We start from the raw sequence: 20,380 nt of genomic DNA, 5'->3' as shown, positions 1-20,380 counted from the left end.
TTACGTATCGAATCGCCTGCTAATAGTATTCCATTATCATAAACAGGCCAGAATCCGGTGTCACCCCACTATTTATGTTTGTGGCGGCTGACCGATTTCACTTTCGATAAGTTTCAGTTTATTGCAGAGAGCGCCGAAGTTTGTTGATGTTTGTTTTAAAATAATATGCTTTTAAAGAGTTGAATTTTAATGCGCCTGCTACGTTGGTACGCTACCAAAGCTGGGCGTGAGCATTACGCCAGCAGCAGCATAAAGGTTTATCGGAAACTTCCAAGTAAAACAAAAGTTAGAACAGAACACGTGCCGTCTGCCCAGACCAAGGCAGCGCAGAATGTGGAATATGCTGAAAATTTGGTAAAAGTGCAGATGATCTCACAGAATTTGCATGCCCAGCTCTTTCCACAGTCCAAACGAGAGTACTCTGAAGCAGAACACCTTGCAGCTAAGGCATACAATGCCGAATTGCTGCGTCATGGCATCGATGTAACCAGCACATCGCCCATACCAGATGTGGAGCTAAAGCTGCCTCCATTGCGTGGCCGAAATATTGAGGAGCACTTCCACTCTATAGCCGAGGAACAGGTGGCTCCGTATAAAACACTACTTCAAGCACTGATCGCTTGCAAGGAGCTGCCTGCAAAACCCAAACGATGGGCTTTCCATGCCGGTTGGACAGCCTATGATCCAGTGAGTGGCACTGCCACGCCCGTAGCACAGCCACTCGAAACAGGCATAATTTTCGATGTGGAGGTGTGCGTTCGTGCGGGCAACGACCCGGTAATGGCAACAGCGGTGAGCACCAAGCGCTGGTACTGTTGGGTAAGTCCAAAGCTCACGAAACATCGCTTAACTGTGCCGCACGTTGAGCCGATCGATGTGGATAGCAATGAACGTCCACACTACACGCTCGACGAGCTCATACCTCTAGGCCACAAGGAACCCTCCTTAGTAGTGGGGCACAATGTCTCCTACGACAGAGCGCGAATTCGCGAGCAGTATTTGATAGAGGATACGAAAACCCGCTTTGTGGATACCATGTCGTTGCACATCTGTGTCAGTGGAGTCACTAGCTATCAACGTGCTATGCTCAAATCAAAGAAGGACCCCGCTGTTGAGGATTTGGACTGGCTGGCGCAGAGCTCTCTTAACAACTTAGTGGATGTGCATCGTCTGTATTGTGGTGGTGAGCCCTTGTCCAAGGAGCCACGCAATATTTTTGTGGAAGGCACACTGGAGCAAGTGCGACAGCAGTTCCAGTCGTTAGTGAACTATTGTGCCGGAGATGTAGAGGCGACACATCGCATTCTAGGCAAGCTGTATCCTTTGTATGCAGAGCGTTTTCCACATCCCGTAACGCTGGCGGGTATGCTGGAAATGGGCACTGCGTATTTGCCAGTGAACTCCAACTGGGAGCGTTATATTCGCGATGCACAACTGGCCTACGAGGATCTTAGCATTGAGGCTAAATACCATTTGGGCCGGCGAGCGGAAGAAGCTTGTGCGTTGCTTCACGATGAAAAGTATCGGAAGAATTTGTGGCTTTGGGATGAGGATTGGAGCGTCCAAGCGTTGAAGCTAAAGCAGATGCCCAAGCGCAAGCAACTATCCACTGTGCAACTGCCAGAACAGGGACTCGACGTTGAGCAGCTGCGATTGCAGCGCAAGTTCCAGTATCTTTATAATCAGCGTGCCTTGCTGCCTTCGCGACGGCCCCTACTGCCTGGCTATCCGCAATGGTATCGCAAGCTGTGCCGCAAGCCACCCCCTGACTACACTGAAGATGTGAATGAGGAGCCCTGGACACCTGGTGCGTGTGACATTAGCACGGGTATGCAATTAGCTGCCAAGCTGTTATCCCTCTGCTGGGAGAGCTATCCCCTTCACTATCTTCGCGAACATGGCTGGGGTTTTCTGGTGCCTTTTCGTAGCTCCCAGAGTAACCGCAGTACCAACATACCAATTGAGCAACTGCTCGGTCGCTGTGCCATTCCCGAGTTTGCGCGTCAGTTTGCCGTTGGAGAGGCAGTAGATCTAGCTATGGACCAATTGCCCAAACAAGTGGATGAACATCTAAGCAAGCGACATTTTTATAAAAAAATCTCGCAGCGACAACTGAACCTCGAGAAGCAATACAAAGGTAATGAAAGCTTAAAATAGTCGTCGCCCTCATATACCCTCTGTGCTTTACAGGCTCTGGGGTCTGGTGCAACCATGTGATAGATGATTGTTGCTTCTTTTTGAAGCTGCCTCACAAAAACGGGCCCTCGTTCCGCGTGGGAAATCCTCTGTCTAAGGATTTTCTAAATAAGTTCTCTGAACATGCACTAAGTAGTGGAGACCCTTCGTGCCAGGCTGCGGCGCGTGTCATTGAAATAGCTCGCATGATGTCCTATTGGAGGAACAATCGAGACCGCATTTTAGGGCAAATGGTGGTCTGGCTACATTCGGAGCATCTGCCTGGTGACCTCCAAGCACATGCACAGCGCACTTCTTATGGAGCTATTTTGCCCCAAGTCGTGGTCGCTGGCACTTTGACAAGGCGAGCCATGGAATCCACATGGATGACTGCCTCCAATTCACGTGCCAATCGCATTGGCTCCGAGTTACGTTCGATGGTACAAGCGCCACCAGGCTACAAGTTGGTTGGTGCCGATGTGGACTCACAAGAGTTGTGGATTGCATCCGTGCTAGGCGATGCCTATGCACATGGCGAGCACGGAGCCACGCCCTTGGGCTGGATGACACTCAGTGGTAGCAAATCGAATGGCAGTGACATGCATTCCATTACAGCAAAGGTGGTCGGCATCTCAAGAGATCATGCGAAGGTTCTTAACTATGCGCGGATCTACGGAGCAGGTCAGCAGTTTGCAGAAACGCTTCTGCAGCAATTCAACCCAACGTTAAGCGCCACCGAGGCCAAAGCGAAAGCCATGAAAATGTTTGCTGCAACGAAAGGCAAGCGGGTGTATCGGTTGCGTGAAGAGTTCCATGATGAGCAGGAGGATAAAGCGTACGTCCACAATACATTGAGTAAATGACAGTTTTATGTCTGTACTTCAATCATTCACAGTTACAGCAGTTATGAAGCCAGGCGCTTTGCTCTGCAGCGCAATCGTTCAGTCAGTGAAATTTTCCACCGTCCCAGCTGGCAGGGTGGCACGGAGAGCGCCATGTTCAATCGGCTGGAGGAGATTGCCACACGCGAGCAGCCCGAAACGCCATTTCTTAATTGTCGCCTGAGTCGTGCATTGGACTCGAATGGAGAAGCGGACTTGGAGCAACGGTTCTTGCCCACTCGCATCAATTGGGTGGTGCAGAGCGGAGCAGTGGACTTTCTACACTTAATGCTTGTTAGCATGCGTTGGCTCCTGGGTCCGCATGCTCGATTCTGTTTGAGTTTCCACGACGAGCTACGTTATTTGGTCAAAGATGAGATGGCGCCAAAGGCAGCGCTGGCCATGCATGTTACTAATTTGCTCACTCGCTCATTTTGTGCTTCTCGCATCGGCTTGAAAGACCTGCCCATGTCGGTGGCTTTCTTTTCTTCAGTTGAGGTGGACACGGTGCTGCGCAAAGAGTGTACCATGGACTGTCAGACGCCCTCCAATCCGCACGGCCTGCAAATTGGATATGGCATTCCGCCTGGACAGAGCTTAGGTATCCAAGAAGCTATTGTCAAGGCGGGCGGAGGTGATCTCACTAAATGGCCTTGGCTTAAGCCATCCCAAAACTAATAACTAAAACTTGTTCACATATCTGATTTCAATCCATAGAGGATATCGAGATGACTGCCAAGCAAATAAATTTATACATAAGCAATTCATTTTCAAATATTGTAAGTTTTATTGAGTGCAATATTATATTCACTGGTAAGTTACACTTACATTTGTAGTTGAAAAATCGGAGAAGTACAATACCCATTGGAGATATAGTTTCCTAAAATTTTCCAGGCCCTCTTGTATATAAAATATCAACAGAGTAGGTTCCGCAGTTTCCAGCATGTAGAAATCTACTCTATTTTTTTTAGGGGTTTTTTTTTTTTTTTACAGGTATTTAGATTATTTCCTAATCTAATGAATCGTGAGTTTATAAACAAGTATAATTTAATTTTTAAGCTAATTCACACGAAGTACGTGCAAATAAAAAGGTCAGTGTGGTATATTCTTCGTAAATTGTTTGTAAATTTCATAAAAGGATTTCTATTCTTCAAATAGGTTTACTCCATTAGAACTTAGTGATAGTCTTGGTGTATTTTATGATCGCCGCAGCTTAATGTACGAAATCAATTCGAATACGATAAAATATGATTATTTCGAGCTAATAAAAGTTAAATAATACCAACATATATACAAACATATGCCTAAGAAGAATGTTCTTAATATGAATGGAGCACATCTATTGTGCAGCTACAACTTTTGACCTAATGTTTCGATCTCATTGAGAAAATATAACATATCCGACTCATCCAGGCACGAGTTCTGCAGTACCAGTCGGAAGAAGTTTGGCAACTTGCGCAACGGTTGGTATGTAATCATCATGGAACCCTTCTTGATCATCGCCTCCTTAATTTTGGGTGCCACTTTGTGGAGCTTATCATAGAACTCTTGATTGCGCTCCATTTGTCGCAAGCTGGGCGGCACGTACCAGAACGTAATGTTTGTACACTCTGGCTTGTCCAACACTAACTCGAACCCAGGACGCTCGCGTAGCTTATTTGTAAAATATTCGGACATTTCGAAGACCTGTTCCACATGAGCCTCAAAGCCTTTAGTGCCCTTGGCCTTCCACATGAACCAGAACTTGAAGACATCCGCACGACGACCGCACTGAATGTGCTTGTCCCCTGTATCGAAGGATGTGTCGTAGAATTTATCCTTCTGGAACAGATACGCGGCATTGGTCGAGTGGCACTGGCCCAAAATTTGGGTGTGCCGTGTGAGGAAAGTCGAGCACTGCTGTGAGGCTGACAAGAGCTTGTGTGGATTCCAGGTGACCGAGTCGGCGCTATTCAAGGAATCTTACAATTTAAACTGGCTATTCCACATTTTTTCTTTCGCAACTTACCGCTCAATGCCATTCAGCAACTGTCGATACTTCTTGGACATAAGCGCTCCACCACCCCAAGCCGCATCTACATGCATCCACATGTTGTGTTTGCGACAAAGCTCAGATATGCCCAACAAGTCGTCAAAGGCACCAAGCACTGTGGTGCCCGCTGTCGCGGATACCATCAACGGTTGCCAATTGTTGTCCAGGCAAAACTGAATCTGCTGCTCCAGATCGCTTAGACGCATCTTACCCAGCTCATTGGTAGCTATCTTCCGTACGTGCTCGCTACCAAAGCCCATGAACATGGCCAGCTTTTCGACTGAATAATGGGCATCCTCGGATGTGAATATTACCAAGGGCTTCGCATTAAATAACCCATTTTTCTGAGATAAGTAAATGGAGAAGTATTATATAGATCTACAAATTTGTCGAATATATTTAAATGTGTTTAAATTGAATTATTAGAAAGTTCTCATAGTAAGGCCTATAAACTCGGTCCAGCCGTAAATGACATATGTATGTAAGAAGCATTAAATGAATGATCAGAATGCGAGCTGACAGCAGTATTTAGTTGGTCAGTCTGTTACAAAGATCTACATAATTCAGTTGAGCCAGTGTTGAGTCTCTAAACTCAATTGATTGGGCTAACTCTTAAATCAAGATCCACTAAACATATACATATATATAAACATACATATATGTATTCACATGTATGTAAATGGTATTTCTATTTTGTAGCTTCTAAACTAGAGTTTATTTTTAGAATTGAAAGGTTCTAAGGGTATTAGTGCCAAGTCAAGAATTGAAACTTTTATGAACTCGACTCTAGAGTATTTTCTCAAGTTACTTAATAGCTAAGACTGATCTGAGCTGATCTGATCCTGATTGGAGTAAGTTAGTGTATAGTCCCGTTTCGAGTTGCGGCCAATAATTGAATTTGTATTCAAATGTCTACAGATTTTGTGATATTCAAATAATAGAATACAGCCAACTAGGCAACACTAGTGTCAAGAGTATAGTGCAGTCAGCGTAAAGCTTTGACTAATATTTTCGAGGGCAACTATATTGTAAACGCTGTCTGTTACGTTAGCCGAGTGTCTAGCGTCTAGGCCGCGTATTCGCTTCCGCTTGGTTTGGCTTCAAACACACAACACTAGCCGTAAAAGCGACAACGATCATGAAAACGGAACCCGAAAGTGGTTTTGGCCTTCGGCCCGATGCTTACCTTGGACTCGGGTGCATATTGATAGCGAGCACAGCTGATTGCATAACCGTTTGCTATTGAGCCACCCGGGCAGAAGATGCCATCACCCTGACCGTTGTTGGGGAAGCCAACAATGCGTCGCATCTCCCCAAGTACCTGCTCCTCCATCAGCGTGAAAACGGGCGCCACTTCATATGTGTAAACGCTTGGGTTGAGTGCATCGGTTAGCCACTGACCGATCAGTGCGTAGGGATCCACGCCCGAATATAGCTGGTTGATGAAATACGGGTGACCAGTCTTGACCGAGAATCGTATTGTCTCGCGCAGTAGCTGACGCAACTTATCTGGAGAGTCGGGCTGATCACGCAGCTCAAAATCGAATAGCTTACGTAGCTCGGCAGGCTCATGCCACTCCACGACCTTGGACGAGCGATTGGTACCCTGTAAGACGGCTAGCTGAATTATCTCATCGACGCAGGCACGTATAAAGCCCTCAAACTCGGCCGAGGGGTGGCTGGCCACAAAGCTGGACAGGCCATTGGCAACGTTGTTGTTGTTATTGTTGCTATTCGCGGAGGAGGTTTTGTTGCTGCTGCCGCTGCTGCTACCATTGTTGCTTCCCAACATTTGCTTGCTTGGACTGCCGTAGTCAACTGCCGCCTGCGCTGCATCGATACCAGCTGCATCAGCCGTGGCCGTCGTCAATTGCTTTGCCATGCTTGCCAATTCCTCATTGTAGGGCTTATATATAGAACTGCGGTTGTAGAGGTGTGCTTGAAAATTTTCACTGGCCAGCATATTTGTTTCTGTTTTTCTTTCGGTTGTGTTCCTTTTTTTGTTTTTGTTTTGGTTTATTTGGCAGCACGTTCTCAGTGGCTGATGTCTGTTTATTTTGATTGTGTTTTTCAGTTGAGCTAAAGTAATTGCCTTTGCTGCGACTGGTGGGTTATAGCTGATCCTTGATATAGCTGAACACTCTTGACAATGATTCTGAAGTTCACAACCGAACTGAACGAATTGTTGCACCTCTTGCTGCTTTTATAAAACCTGTGAGACATACACACACACTCACACAAGCTCGAGAACACACACACACAGACGAGACTAACATAAAGACAATGCCGACGCTCTCACAAATAAGATCGCTCAACCCGCTCGGTTCTCTATTCTCGGTTCTCGATTCTCAGCTGGTTTTGTTTACTCGTAACGATCGATCGTCATTGACTTTAGTAATCGGGAAAGTACAACACACACCTGCAAGCCCAATTCCATCCCCATCATCGGTTTCATAATTAGCTTTGGAGAGAGGCGCGATTCCAAGTTATTTACGATAATTACTTGAATGACGGCTAACTTTAACCAGAGTCGATTTGGTGGGAGTTTCCTTGGTTAAAGTACAACCACTTAACCCCTTTCGAATGGGTTTCGCTTTCAGTTGCATCGATCAGCTCTCTATTTATTATTTTATTTCTTCTGATTCTCATTGTATAAATGAGAGTAAAAGAAAAAACATTAATAATTTGTCGGAAATAAATAAATAAAATAAAATTGTTATACAACTACATTTGCTTTGATAATAGTATTTATAAAGAACGAAAGAAAGAAATACTTTAGCTGTAACCATTTATTTGGTTCAAAATGAACTCTGACTTACCCTACAAAATCATTTATGACATTTAAGTAGGTGAAAATGTACAATTTATAATAATTAATAATGGAGATCTATTTAGATATAAATAATTTATTTATAGTGGTTGAATGTACTACATATTTATAAACATGTATTATAGTACTTTTCGTCAGATTATATTACTGTTAATAACAACCTTCGATATGAATTTAAGGACCTCTCAAATTAGTTTCAGAGTGTCCCTCTATATTATTTTAAATTTGTATTTTGCACAAGCTAAATAGACCTTAAGTGGCTTAGTAGTTTTATCCTCATTGATCACTAATATTATGCTGAGCAACAGCAGGCCTTTCTTGGCCAATACATAAATTGAAATCGCACGAATTATAGATCTAACATGTGATTAGCTAGCGTAAGGGGTATTTTCGTTAAATTTGCGACTTGAGAGGTACAGGTAATACAATTATGCAGTTGACCAATTTAGACGCTAATTATGTGAGAATTGCCGAGGAGATTTCTCTCTCATTAGCTGTAATCAAAGGCAAATTAAATGCAAATTTCATTGAGTAATTTTAGCAATTGCTGTGGGTGTTTTCTTCACCATATTCTTCTTCTTAGATGCAATATGTGCTTATGTATACATGCATATGAGTATTCGTAGAATGGTTTAACGTGTTAATTGCGGAACTGAAACGTGATATGTAAATGACTATTCTGAAGAGAAATAAATATGGTGAGAGAATTGTTGTCGTAGGTCTCATGTATGTGAATGAACAGTCCTATGAAGATGTTGGTCAAGACTGCTGCGAAATTCGAACAAGAAGTGTAATTGACCTTTAATATTTATAAATAATATTATATACATATTATAAACAAAATATTATTTAAAAAAATAATATGGCCTAATATATACACATTTTTTCAATTAATTCAAATTTGTATTCTGCGGCAAGAGTTAAGGAACTGATCTTGGCCAACGGCCTTGACTCTCACCCTGTCAATCTCTATAAATAAAAGCGAAATTACGAACACAAATTTCTCATTTGTCTACAGAATCAATCTATTATTTGATGTATTTAAATATAGAAGTATATACATACATATATCTTTATATATTTTCATTAGCGCAATCAGGGTAACTCTTTTACCAACAAATTATAGCACTCAAGATTTTGTTATTGATATTTTTATATTATCTTGTGACACGGTTATTCAAACTACAACGCGCTCGTGAGATGTTAACTCAAAATAAGACACATTTTGGTTTAAAAGCATAGCTTAGAGGTGTTAAGGTATTCTGCTCTCTATAAAAAGATGATTAATCAGCGACTAACTGAACAGTCTTAAAAATATTTATTTTAAAGTACTTTCAGAGAATTCGTGACGATTATTATTTTTTTTAATTCTTTATTTTGTCAAAAAATATATTCCCTCTTCCTTTCAAAATCGGACATGATCAGATTTTTCAAGTTTCTAATTCGGACTTGAGATATTTTCTTTAACTTTTGGCATAATAATACTTTAAATACCGTTCATTATAAATATTGACAAAAAATGAGTATTGAGGTCATTGAAGATACTATTCTTTAACTGAGCTCAACGCATTATAATTCAGTTATGAGTTAAATTACGTTTTTGGGTTTGGTTAGGGTATAATAGCGAACAATGAGCCAAATTCAAAAACACGCCTTCCCGTTTCGCTGCAAATATAAAATAAAAATGTTTCAGGAATACACGAATAACCAGTTATGGGGGGCAATAATCCAAATTTCAGGAAGCATTTGAGCGACGTCATCAGCGTTCACTGAAAAGCGAAAGGAAATAAACAGTTGTCGATGTTGCTCTTATATGATTTAATTGCAATACGCAACATCGACAACAATTAACTTAAACGGTAATAATTAGGCCTCTTTCGCTATGCCTCTTAGTCTACGTAGACCTCAATGTACACATGGGGCTTTCCTCGTTACCCACCTATAGCCTTATTACAATTCAAACCAATAGACGATCTCTAAACGTACCTTTTTAATTATTTGTGGTTCATTTAGTAACACCTGTGTTCCGGTCGCCTGTGTTGGTTTTTATACCCTGAACCCATTTTCAATGGGAAATCAGGGTATAATGGTTTTGTTAAATGCATGTAACAGGCAGAAGGAGGCGTGGCAGACCCCAGGACGACGAGCTGAGTCGATATAGCCCTGTCCGTCTGTCCGTCCGTCCGTCTGTCCGTCTGTCCTTATGTTTGAACGCGTCGATCTCAGAAGATATAAGAATTAGAGACTTGAAATTTTTTTCCTAGGTCCGTGTATAGCACGCTCATATCGAGTTTTGTTTTAAATATCGATAACTCATCCCGTTATTTTGTTATCGATTAAAAACATTATCGAAAACCAGTAATAAATTTATATCTCCTACATCTTTAAAGGTAGAGTCTACAAAATTTATATGTATACTTATATAAATTTTGTACAATTTCGGTTTTTGTCAAAATTTCCCCCCACCCCTATTTCACCCCCTCGCCCTTACCTTTGTAAAAGGCGTCTTTCAAATACTAGAGACTTGTGCTTTGGCAAATACATGTACGTACATATATCTATGTTATATTTATAATCTCAAAGTTTCATGAATATAGTCCATCCACAAGAAAAGTTATTAAACAATTAAATTCCCATAATAAGCCAACGCTGCAGCCAATGCGTGTTTATGCGTGCGTGCGTGTGCATATGCGAATAATTATTGAAATATCAGTTGCTCCAAGGGTTCAGGGGATCTCGTAGTCGAGCAGTCTCGACTAGAGCTTTCTTACTTGTTTAATTTTCAGTTTTTCTTTGTCAGCTGTTTAATGGCAAAGTTTTTGAGTTTTTCGTGTATTGGACAAGGCCGTTTAACCATATTCGTCAATAATACCATCATGAGCTTCTCATAATGTGACATCAAATTTGTTAGAATGACGAAAAATTAAAAACAAGTTTCGGTCTTGCATTTATCAAAATTGGCATACTGTTGTAGATAATACTCTAGCCAAATTTAAAGTTAATTTAAAGAATTAACAATTTATCGACTTTAAATTAAGCTAGTGATTATAAAAATTATATTATATATATTATAATTATATAATTAAATTATATTATATTGCTTTATGTGGCCTGCGGTGTAGGGGTTCAGGGCATCAACTACTTGGTAAGAGTCCAGTGGTGCTCAGTGGCTCCAGTAGAGCGTAGATCGGTCTGTCTGAGTTTAAGGTGTCTTGTCGCCAGTCCCCTACTATACATTTTGTACTCCCTTTTTACCCAGAGTCCATATGAAATTGAATTTTTTTAAATGAATCTTTTAATCACATACTTTCCATAAGATTTAACTGCTGTCGTCTAGGATACTCTTAGTGTTTTTAGAAGACTTTCTTTTGCAAGAGATTAAGATTGTTAGGTTTAAATAAAAATACATACGTGTTTTGATTAAAGCACGACATGAATTATACGGTAACTTGTTCCAAAATGCAACCAAAATACCAAATTCGACCAATGTCTAACAATAGTGTTATACTTTATTGTTTTTACGGGCTACGATCAATACAATGTTCTCAGTATTTACAATTTCTTATAATATAATTTATTATAACATACATCCTCTTTTCAATCTCGGATTTAATTTGATTTTTATTTATTTTTTTAATTTTTTTTTGTTTTAGTTTTGAATAATAAAAATTATCGCATTTAACTCGGTCCATACTATATATTGAATACACATACATATACATTTTTTTTCCTGTATCTATATCATTTATATTTTCTATTTTTTATGCACTTGATGCCACGTTTTACCTTTTCTCTATCTCTCTTTGTGGTATTCTGTCCTAATTTGTTTTTTGTTTTATTTTTGTCCTATCACACATCGCTAGGCAATAAATATTATTCTTGGTTTGTACTTGGGTAAAGAAACATCGTACCTTTATCTGCAATGATATTGAAAGCTTTATATATAGTTAAATGTAAGTAATTGTATAATTATCACAGCTAACCTGGATTGTTGTAGAAGTTTGCGCTTAGACTAGGTTTTGGTGGAAGTTTGGGTGTGCCATCATGGCTCGTGGCAATAGGAAAGAATTCCTTTGGGGACGAGCGTCTGTTCGGGTGATGTGATGGATGCTGATGCGTATGAGGATGCGAATTCGAATGATGCGGCTGTTGCTGTTGTTGAAAATTATGTTGTCCACAAGCCACGGGCTGTTGAGATTGCGTTAGCGGCCGATGGCGATTTTGATGCTGCTGCTGCAGTTGGTATTGCTGTTGGGGGTAACTGCTGGAACCGTCTACAGTGCTGGGAATGTACGGTGACATGGGCGTCATAGGTGTCATAGGGGATGTGGTTGTCGAGGAGCTTAGTGCTGGCGAGATTGACTGTGGTGGTTGCTGCAATTGTTGTTGTTGTTGTTGGTGCTGCTGTTGCTGCTGTTGCAGCTGCTGATGTTGTAACTGTTGCTGAGGATCTTCGCTACCCGCTGCAATTGTTGCATTGGTGTTGTTATTATTGGAGGTGCCTGACGTATTGACGCCCAGCGATGGTTGTTTGGCCGAATTACGGCGTATCATAATACTGCTCGTGTTTGGCAACAACAAGCTGCTACTTTTGCCTACAAACTCCTTGGGCTGACGACCATAGCCCGCTGCCGTGGAATAGTTGAGGCGAGGCGGTATGGGCGGCGGACTTAGCTCACCATCACGCGGAGGTAGCTGGCAAACGAGACAAATTATAAATAGTTTTTATTAAGTCAGAGTTAATCAAATCTTTTTTTTTGTTAGCTTACTATAGGTGCATCAGGAGCTTGCCGCTTCTGTGCCATATCCGCACAGCTTTCAGTGCGTTCCTTACGTCGAGGCGGTAACGGCGGCGGCACAGCTCGGTACTCCATGCTATTGGCCGCTGGCACATTTACATGCGGGGATATGGGCACCGCACCCGGTTGCGGCTGTCCCTGCTGCTGGCTCTGTTCACTGTTGCAGTAGAAGCCCCCCAGTTGCGGACTAACATCCCCTAAGCCACCGCCCCCAATAAGTGTCACCGTGCTAGCTATGCTGTGCGTAGGACTGTATTGCGTTTGTGCAGCGCGTCCATGGAATGGTGAACGGTTGCTGGCTGGTGGCACCGGCGGCGGTGGTGGCGCTGTCGCCTCATGCCGCGGACTAATCATCAGCTTTGGCAAAGGCGATGGCGGCATCGCCTCTGTATCCGAAATCACATAACAATCGGACATAGTCCAGTTGCTGCCTGTTGCTGATGGCAACTGTTGATCTGATGGCATAAATCCTTCCGTTGGCGCATAGCTGTTATTCTGTGTCCAAACATGCGCTGCCGGCTTGCGGGGCAGATGCGGCGCCGGCGCCACCTCCCCATTGTCTGTAGTGCGTGGTTGCACCGCATGGCTACTCCAGCTATGCCCGCCATTACGCTCCGGTATTATGACCGGAGCGAACACTGAATATGCGTGCGGATTATGCTGGGGACTTTGATCTCCAATACTGCTGCTGCTGCTGACTGCTGTCGTTGTAGTTGTTGTAGTTGTTGCTGCTGCTGCTGCTGCCATTGGAGGAGGATCCACATTAGCTGCCACATTGCTAGGCAACTTGTTACTGTTGTTATTTTGGTTCTGCCGCCGTGGTTTGATGCCCGGCGATTTGAGCGGAATGTTTGGCCATTTGCGGGGCTACAAAGAAAATTATTTTAATGAATTCATATTGTCCCATTTGTGGCAGCTTTTAGACTTACAAATTTTGGTATTGTTTTACAGGCGCGCGGCTCAATGCGTAGACTCTCATTGTACAAGTAATCCGACATCTCCTTGTCCGACATTCCATTAAAGGGATCGAGCTGCTCGAAAAAGTGCCGTATGGTTGGCTCTTCGTTCAGGCAATAAGGCTGATTCTGATATTGTTGTATTTCGCCAATTATTTCCGACACTTTTCGCCGCTTTGAGAAATTTATAAGCTCTGTGTTGGTCAACAGATCCGGATTACCCTCCTCCAAATGCAATATATTTGTGAGATAGCGACCGAAAAATGGCACACAGGGTGGATTAATGGAACGTAAACGCTCCTGATATTTCTTTAAATGATCCTCGCTCAGCTCCCTGCATTCATCCAAGAACTTGCGGTGCCGTTCCGGGAGTCCATTGAAAGTGGCACGTAAACGAAACACAGCCGCGGTGCCCATCGCTGCCACAATCGAGAGTATGCCATTGAAATTGTTTAGCTCCAGCATTACCATCATCACCTCAATGGCTCGTTGCATGATGGCCAGGCGTTCGTCATAGTTCTCTGCCTCCATGATAGACTTCTCAATCCAACGCGTCACATTTGTCGTATGCTTCATGATCTTTAGCAGATTGGGACTCTTTAGCTCTTTATCCTTTTTGGTCCAGGGCGACCCAACCAATTCCGATGGCTTTACATTCTTGTACATCTCAAACTCCAGTAAAGTGAGTTGACGCGCCACCTCCAGTGGATGTAGGGTAAGCAGCGTTATCTCATCATCAGGCACATTCAGATGATATTCAATGGGCGGTGGATCATGACCGTAGGCATAAACGATCTTTTTATTGCTTTGTTTATTCTACAGAAGAGAGAAACGAGCATTTAATTAAAATATTTATCAAATTGGATAAACCATTAGACTTAAAATCTGTAGGTCAGATTGGTTAAGCCCTATGTTTTATGTATATGGAACGTATATATCTAAGACTTATCGTATGATCAACAGATGCAACGCTGCAACCAATATTTACCTTGCGATCGACTATCTTGCGCACCGAGTCAACCCATTTGCGCATGGACTTGCTGTTAACTTCATTGAGAAACTGCAACAGTCTTTCCAGCAATGTTGGGTCCTTCTCAAAATCATAGAAATGATGATCCACCCAATGCCTTAGTACATTTAGCACACGAAATTGCACTGGTTGCACAAACTCTTTGCGATACCGTTTCCAATCCTCACGCTGCGAGTTCTTTAACATTTTATCGCTATCTACCGTTGTGGCAGCAGCATCCTTATCGAGATCGGCATTGACATTACTGCCAATATTATTTGAATGCTGCTGTTGCTCTTGATATACCAAACTGGGCTCAGGTATTTCGAAACGTTCCATTAGCAGAGTGAGCAGCTGCTGGGGCGAACAGAAATACCGATATGTGGTGAGGAAGGTGCGCACAAATGTTGGATCCGCATAGATGTGATAGGTCAGCCGTTCGATTAGTTTGCACAGAGTAGCGCCCTTTATCATTGGTACCACCCCACTGTCCCGTTCTTCAAGCACAATATTCTCTGCACTGTCGGGCACAGCAAATTTGTAGATCTCCGGGCTGGGCATGCGCAACGGATGCTTGCGCTCAATATCCTGCAGTATACTATCCAATATGCGATCTAGCATTGACTTTGTGTTCACCATTATCAAATCGGCCATCCAATCGTTTTTGTGTTGTGCATTCTTAGCTGACAAAATAATAGCAGGATGCATCCGTGTGATTAGCTCAAAGCTATGCTTCAGCTCTTCCGTGTCCGCACGATCGTTGATCTCCACACGACGCATAAAGAACTTTTCTTTTAAACGAAAGTCATATGCAGTCGCACCTGCCGAAGGGGTTTGCTTCTTCGTATTCGCTTTGCAGAGCACCATCAAACCATCAAAAAGAAACACCTTACGCTCGCTCCAGATACGTTTCCCGGAGCCGAGTTTGCTGAGAGCGTCCTCTGCGAAATATGATTGAAATTAGTAAAGTACTAATGGAAGCGTAGCTTCCACATACCCCTTATAAACTCGTTGCAATTGAGACCCACGTCCTTGTCATCCCAGTGCTCCACTTTCAACTGCAGCTCACGTGTGCGTTCGATAGCCATTTGTCGACGCACGCGACCGCTGACCGGCAAAAGTCGCTCCTTCGACAGATTGGCCATCACCTTCTCGAGATCGCAGTGCAGTGGATGAAGCAGTCCCTGCACCTGGGCAAAGCTCTCGATGTCATCTTGTGATGTGCTGAGATCCATCAAATGTTTGATATAATCAAAATAAACAAATGCATGGCAAATGGGCACCAGTAGCAGCTTGGGCAAATAATACTTGACTGCCTCTCGAAAACCATGACCCGCCGACATTAACGACAATGCATCAGGTTTGGCCAGTAGATTACTGAGTGCCTCTCGTGATGCCGCCGATGTTACATCGTGCGCGTACTTCTTATACACATCGAACTCCTCGGCCTCAGCTAGCTCCTCGAAACAGCTCGCCACGCATGGCGCATTCTGCTCCTGTGACATCTCAATAACATCCTCCAGAGAGCCCAACAGCGTCACAGTCACCTCGTATATATCCATAATGTTGGAAAATATAGGTTCGAGTTCCTTTGGATCACGCGCTATTTTCACCAGCTCTTCGCGAAAGACACGTATAATCATATGCAAATCCCTTTGATATTGTTTCTCATCATTGATAAGCTCCTTTACCGTCTCCTCATATGTGGCACTTGCTCGTTGCGCCGGCAACGACAACGGACTTGGCAGGACATTGCATTTGAGCTCCTCGCCGCTACTATTGAGCATGTCTAGTATCATGCCATCCGCGTTCAAGACCACTTCAATGTCCTCCTTAACAATCTCGCTGTGTGCAATACGGCAAACATAGTCGGCGGCCGTTCTCAATATGTCAGACGAAATACATTCCAGCACAGCGACTAGATATGCCGATACTGAGCTATCAATTTTATACTGAAGGACATCCTTCTGCAACAACGTATGGACACGTTCTGTTGGAAGCAGACATTTGCGTTTCTTCGAATTGATTAGCTCGTTGATCTCCTTAAGGGCGCGCTGGTCGAGTGGCGATGGGAATGATTTGATTACTTTAACTTCCACATCCTGCACTGAATGCGGCAAGGGTTTGGCACACAGCTTGGCCAACAGGCGTACGCACAGATGCTCCACATATAGCAAGGCATCTTCTTTGGCTGTTACGCGCGGATTCACCTGCTCCAGCACCTTGCGCAAAGATTGTATAAATAACCCGCGCCAACGGGCCGCATTCTCGTCCTTTGTGAAGTCATAGCCATCGGTGTCCTGCACGGTGGAGGCAATGCCAACGCTAATTCCATGGCTGCCAACGCTGGAAAACATTTCTGCACTCCACACACACACATGCGTATACACACACACACATGCACATGCACACGCATACACACACGCGCGCTCTTGTTATTAGTCAACAGAAACGTCTTTTTCGGGTAGCAACATTTTCTAGCATTTGTTTCTCTTTTTGTTTGGTTTTCTTCTTTCTTATTTTTGCTTGGTGATTTACGCTGCGCGTTATGTATTTGCAATCGTGATGGAACAAAAACAAAACTTTGTTTTTACATGCTATACACACAATTTTTTTCAATATATTTTCTCTGCAAATTCTGCTTATTACGGTGTTAAGTTAGCTGCAATACTCGTTTGTCAGTGCTGTAAAACGCCACTCATATATATTCGATAAGCGATAACATACATGCTGTGTTGCATATTTTAAAATGTAATAAATGCATTTAATAAAGTTAATTTAACAATATATAATTTCCATAACAGAATCCAACTCTTAAAATCTGTGTGTATAATTTTTTTTGAATGAGAATTATGAAAATATAAAATTAATATTAACAATTTGATTTGAACATTTTAAAGTTGGCCCAAAATGTAATTATTATTTTTTTAACCATTCTACATTCTCAATCCAATCGCGATAATAGAAAACTCTAGTGTGATGTGTAAATGAATTATTCAATTCGCAATTGTCTGCCCTAGAAACAACCTCAAAAATTTCAAATAAACAGTTAGTAAGATGCGGAGTAAATAACGGACCGCCAGAATCATTTGGGCAAACATCTCCAAAGTTTTCTTTCGGCTTTGTACAGATGAATCGATCCGCTTTCAGCTCTTCTTCAGGCTTTGCACAATGTTTAATATCCACAGAAACCAACTGTCCCGATTGCAAAGTATCCGCTAGCTGGTTCGGTTTTACAAAGCCCCAACCAGGAACTTGATACTCTCCATTGGCACTTAAAGGATTCTTCGGTAAGCAAGCAGGCTTCACCTTATGTGATATATTTGCCGGTTCTGACAATTTCAATAGAGAAATATCTGCTATATTGCCATTATAGTCGGGGTGTACAATTTCTGTGGCATAATATCGTGTACCAGATGACATTCTTTCATGGGCACCCAGTCGAACAAAAATCGGACTATTAAGATTTACTATATAATATATATATAAAATAATTCTTTTAATTATAATTGACTTACAATCCTGACTCGTTTCTTCTCGCATCGAAGCAATGTGCTGCCGTTAGTACATACATTTGATCTATCAATGTCCCTCCACAGTCAGGGTATAATGGTTTTGTGAAAAGTATGTAACAATTAAGTTCCCATAGTAAGCCACCACTGCAGCCAATGCGTGTTTATGCGTTCGTGCGTATGTCTATGTGTGTGTGTATGTGCGAATAATTATTGAAATATCAGTTGCTCGAAGGGTTCAGGGGATTTTTTAGTCGGGCAGTCTCGACTAGAGCTTTCTTACTAGTTTACTTTATAGATTATGCATTATAGACCGTGCCCAAAAGGATCGATTAAATTAGGTATTCATATCATCGCAAACCAAAAGGCCTAAAGATATACATATATAGAGAAACAAGTAAGAAAGCTGCAGTTGAGCGTTACCAACTGCAGAATATACATTGCCAGATCCATATCCTGATATTTTATATTTCAATAAGCGTAGTTATATTCGGCATATCTGATTGATTTGTTAAAAATTTCTAGCCTGTGTAACCATATAGTCAAATCCGTTTAGCCACGCTCCCCCCTGTGAGCTATTGTGGATACTTAATTTTTGATCGATCTTTATAGGATAACTCACGTCTAAAATTTGGGCTTATCAGATATGTATTCCAAATTTCCCTATTTGGCCCTAGCACTTCAACAATTATGCTTTCGATTTTCATACTTGCCCGCCCCTAGTGCGCGAATCGACGAAGTCTTGACACTTTATAATTTGAAGGTATATAACAGTATATGTTATTTCATGTCTCTAGCTTCAATAGCGACTTAATGGCTTAAATTCATTGTGACAGACGGGCGATCAGCAAGACGGACATTTTACTTTTTGAATGAGTATTAACATTCTTAAACATATTTGTTTTAGTAGTGCAGTATATGGTGTGTCATGGTTCTGATAACTTTTTTCCAATCCTAAAACTTTGCATTTCTCTGTATTTATACCCTGAACCCATTGAAATGAAGGTATAATGGTTTTATAAAAGTATTTAACAAGCAGAAGAAGGCGTGGCAGACCCCACAAAGTATATATATTTTGATCAGGGCGACCAGCTGACTCGATTAAGCTCTGTCCGTCTGTCTGTACAGTTGTCCGTCCGCCTATCGGTATGTACGCAATAGTCAACTTAACGGGTATAGTCAATATTAAATACTTACGCTTTTCATATTCAGGAACAATTGTCTTTTGCTTTTCCGGACAGTGAACTGTATACGTTGTTTTCTTGCAAAAGTTTACAAAATCAAAGCTACTGAGCCTTGTAGCTATATACTTTACCTCTTAATATGAACACAGTCGTCACTGGCAGATATTGTATAGCTTGAATAAGAATTACAAAAAGCTATCGATAATAAAAGTAATATTATCCTAATATTGCAACACATTTTATAGATCGTTTGCCGATATGTCGATGTCATCTGATTCAAGTCTTGACCAGTACTGGGCGTCATGGTCTCAATATTATTTAAATAAACCCAATGCCGAAAGTGCGAATAAGGTTCCGTCTTTAAAAGAAGACTTTAGACTGCACTAGAAAGAGCTGCATTAAATATGCAAGAAAAACAAGTAGGAAGGCTACAACCGGGCGTTACCGACTAAGAATACTCATTCACGTTATCCGATTTGAAACGCACCCAATTGGTATATAATAAATATATATATATATATATATATATATATATATATATATATATTATTATTATTATTATTTTTGTGCAAATAGTTTTTTTCTCTTATCCGATTTGCCACGCCCCACGTGGCACATAATTTTTGGACAGTTCTTAGAACGAATCGTAGGTAACGTAACTGTACAGTCAAAAAATGTGCAACCTAAAGGATGTTTTTTTTTTTATAAAGGAGGTTATTCTCGATAGGTTAGCGATTATCAGTAACTCAACTGTCCAAATTTAAAGCTTCTAACTGCTTGCCACGCCCCAATGGACGTAACCCAAAGCCTTTTGGTCTTGGGAGGTTAACCCGAGTATACATACCAAATTTTAGGTCTTTAGCTTCAATCATGCCCAAAATATATAATATTTTGAAAAATCTACATATGTACGTATATGTATTTAGATCCGTTTTACCACGCTCTTAATGGGAGTGTGTTAAATTTTAGTTTTGTAAAATTCTTCTAGTTTTAAAACTGTAA

The 20,380-nt window shown here is 41.8% G+C and overlaps 3 protein-coding genes across 3 annotated transcripts; 1 reads left to right on the top strand and 2 right to left on the bottom strand.

Annotated features, from left to right (window-relative positions):
* The first annotated feature begins 88 nt into the window (after positions 1 to 88).
* Positions 89 to 3,823, top strand: LOC6578129 (DNA polymerase subunit gamma-1, mitochondrial). The gene is made up of 3 exons (XM_002004015.4): positions 89 to 2,137; positions 2,191 to 3,010; positions 3,071 to 3,823. Exons 1-3 carry the CDS (start codon positions 190 to 192, stop codon positions 3,732 to 3,734), a joined length of 3,432 nt encoding a protein of 1,143 aa, XP_002004051.1. The 5' UTR covers positions 89 to 189; the 3' UTR covers positions 3,735 to 3,823.
* On the bottom strand, positions 3,820 to 7,281 carry LOC6578128 (cysteine sulfinic acid decarboxylase). The gene is made up of 3 exons (XM_002004014.4): positions 6,275 to 7,281; positions 5,065 to 5,432; positions 3,820 to 5,004 (listed from the first exon to the last, which is right to left on the bottom strand). Exons 1-3 carry the CDS (start codon positions 7,049 to 7,051, stop codon positions 4,407 to 4,409), a joined length of 1,743 nt encoding a protein of 580 aa, XP_002004050.1. The 5' UTR covers positions 7,052 to 7,281; the 3' UTR covers positions 3,820 to 4,406.
* A 4,126-nt stretch (positions 7,282 to 11,407) lies between these two features.
* On the bottom strand, positions 11,408 to 17,361 carry LOC6578127 (protein son of sevenless). Its single transcript, XM_032728610.2, has 6 exons — positions 15,680 to 17,361; positions 14,662 to 15,623; positions 13,647 to 14,489; positions 12,688 to 13,584; positions 11,902 to 12,613; positions 11,408 to 11,835 (listed from the first exon to the last, which is right to left on the bottom strand). The coding sequence occupies exons 1-6, from the start codon at positions 17,037 to 17,039 to the stop codon at positions 11,792 to 11,794; spliced, it is 4,818 nt and encodes a 1,605-aa protein (XP_032584501.1). The 5' UTR covers positions 17,040 to 17,361; the 3' UTR covers positions 11,408 to 11,791.
* Positions 17,362 to 20,380: the final 3,019 nt, after the last annotated feature.

Source organism: Drosophila mojavensis, unplaced genomic scaffold, assembly GCF_018153725.1.
Source record: "Drosophila mojavensis isolate 15081-1352.22 unplaced genomic scaffold, ASM1815372v1 contig_49, whole genome shotgun sequence".
In the NCBI taxonomy this organism is placed as follows: domain Eukaryota; kingdom Metazoa; phylum Arthropoda; class Insecta; order Diptera; family Drosophilidae; genus Drosophila; species Drosophila mojavensis.
This window is presented reverse-complemented; position numbering and strand designations above follow the sequence as displayed.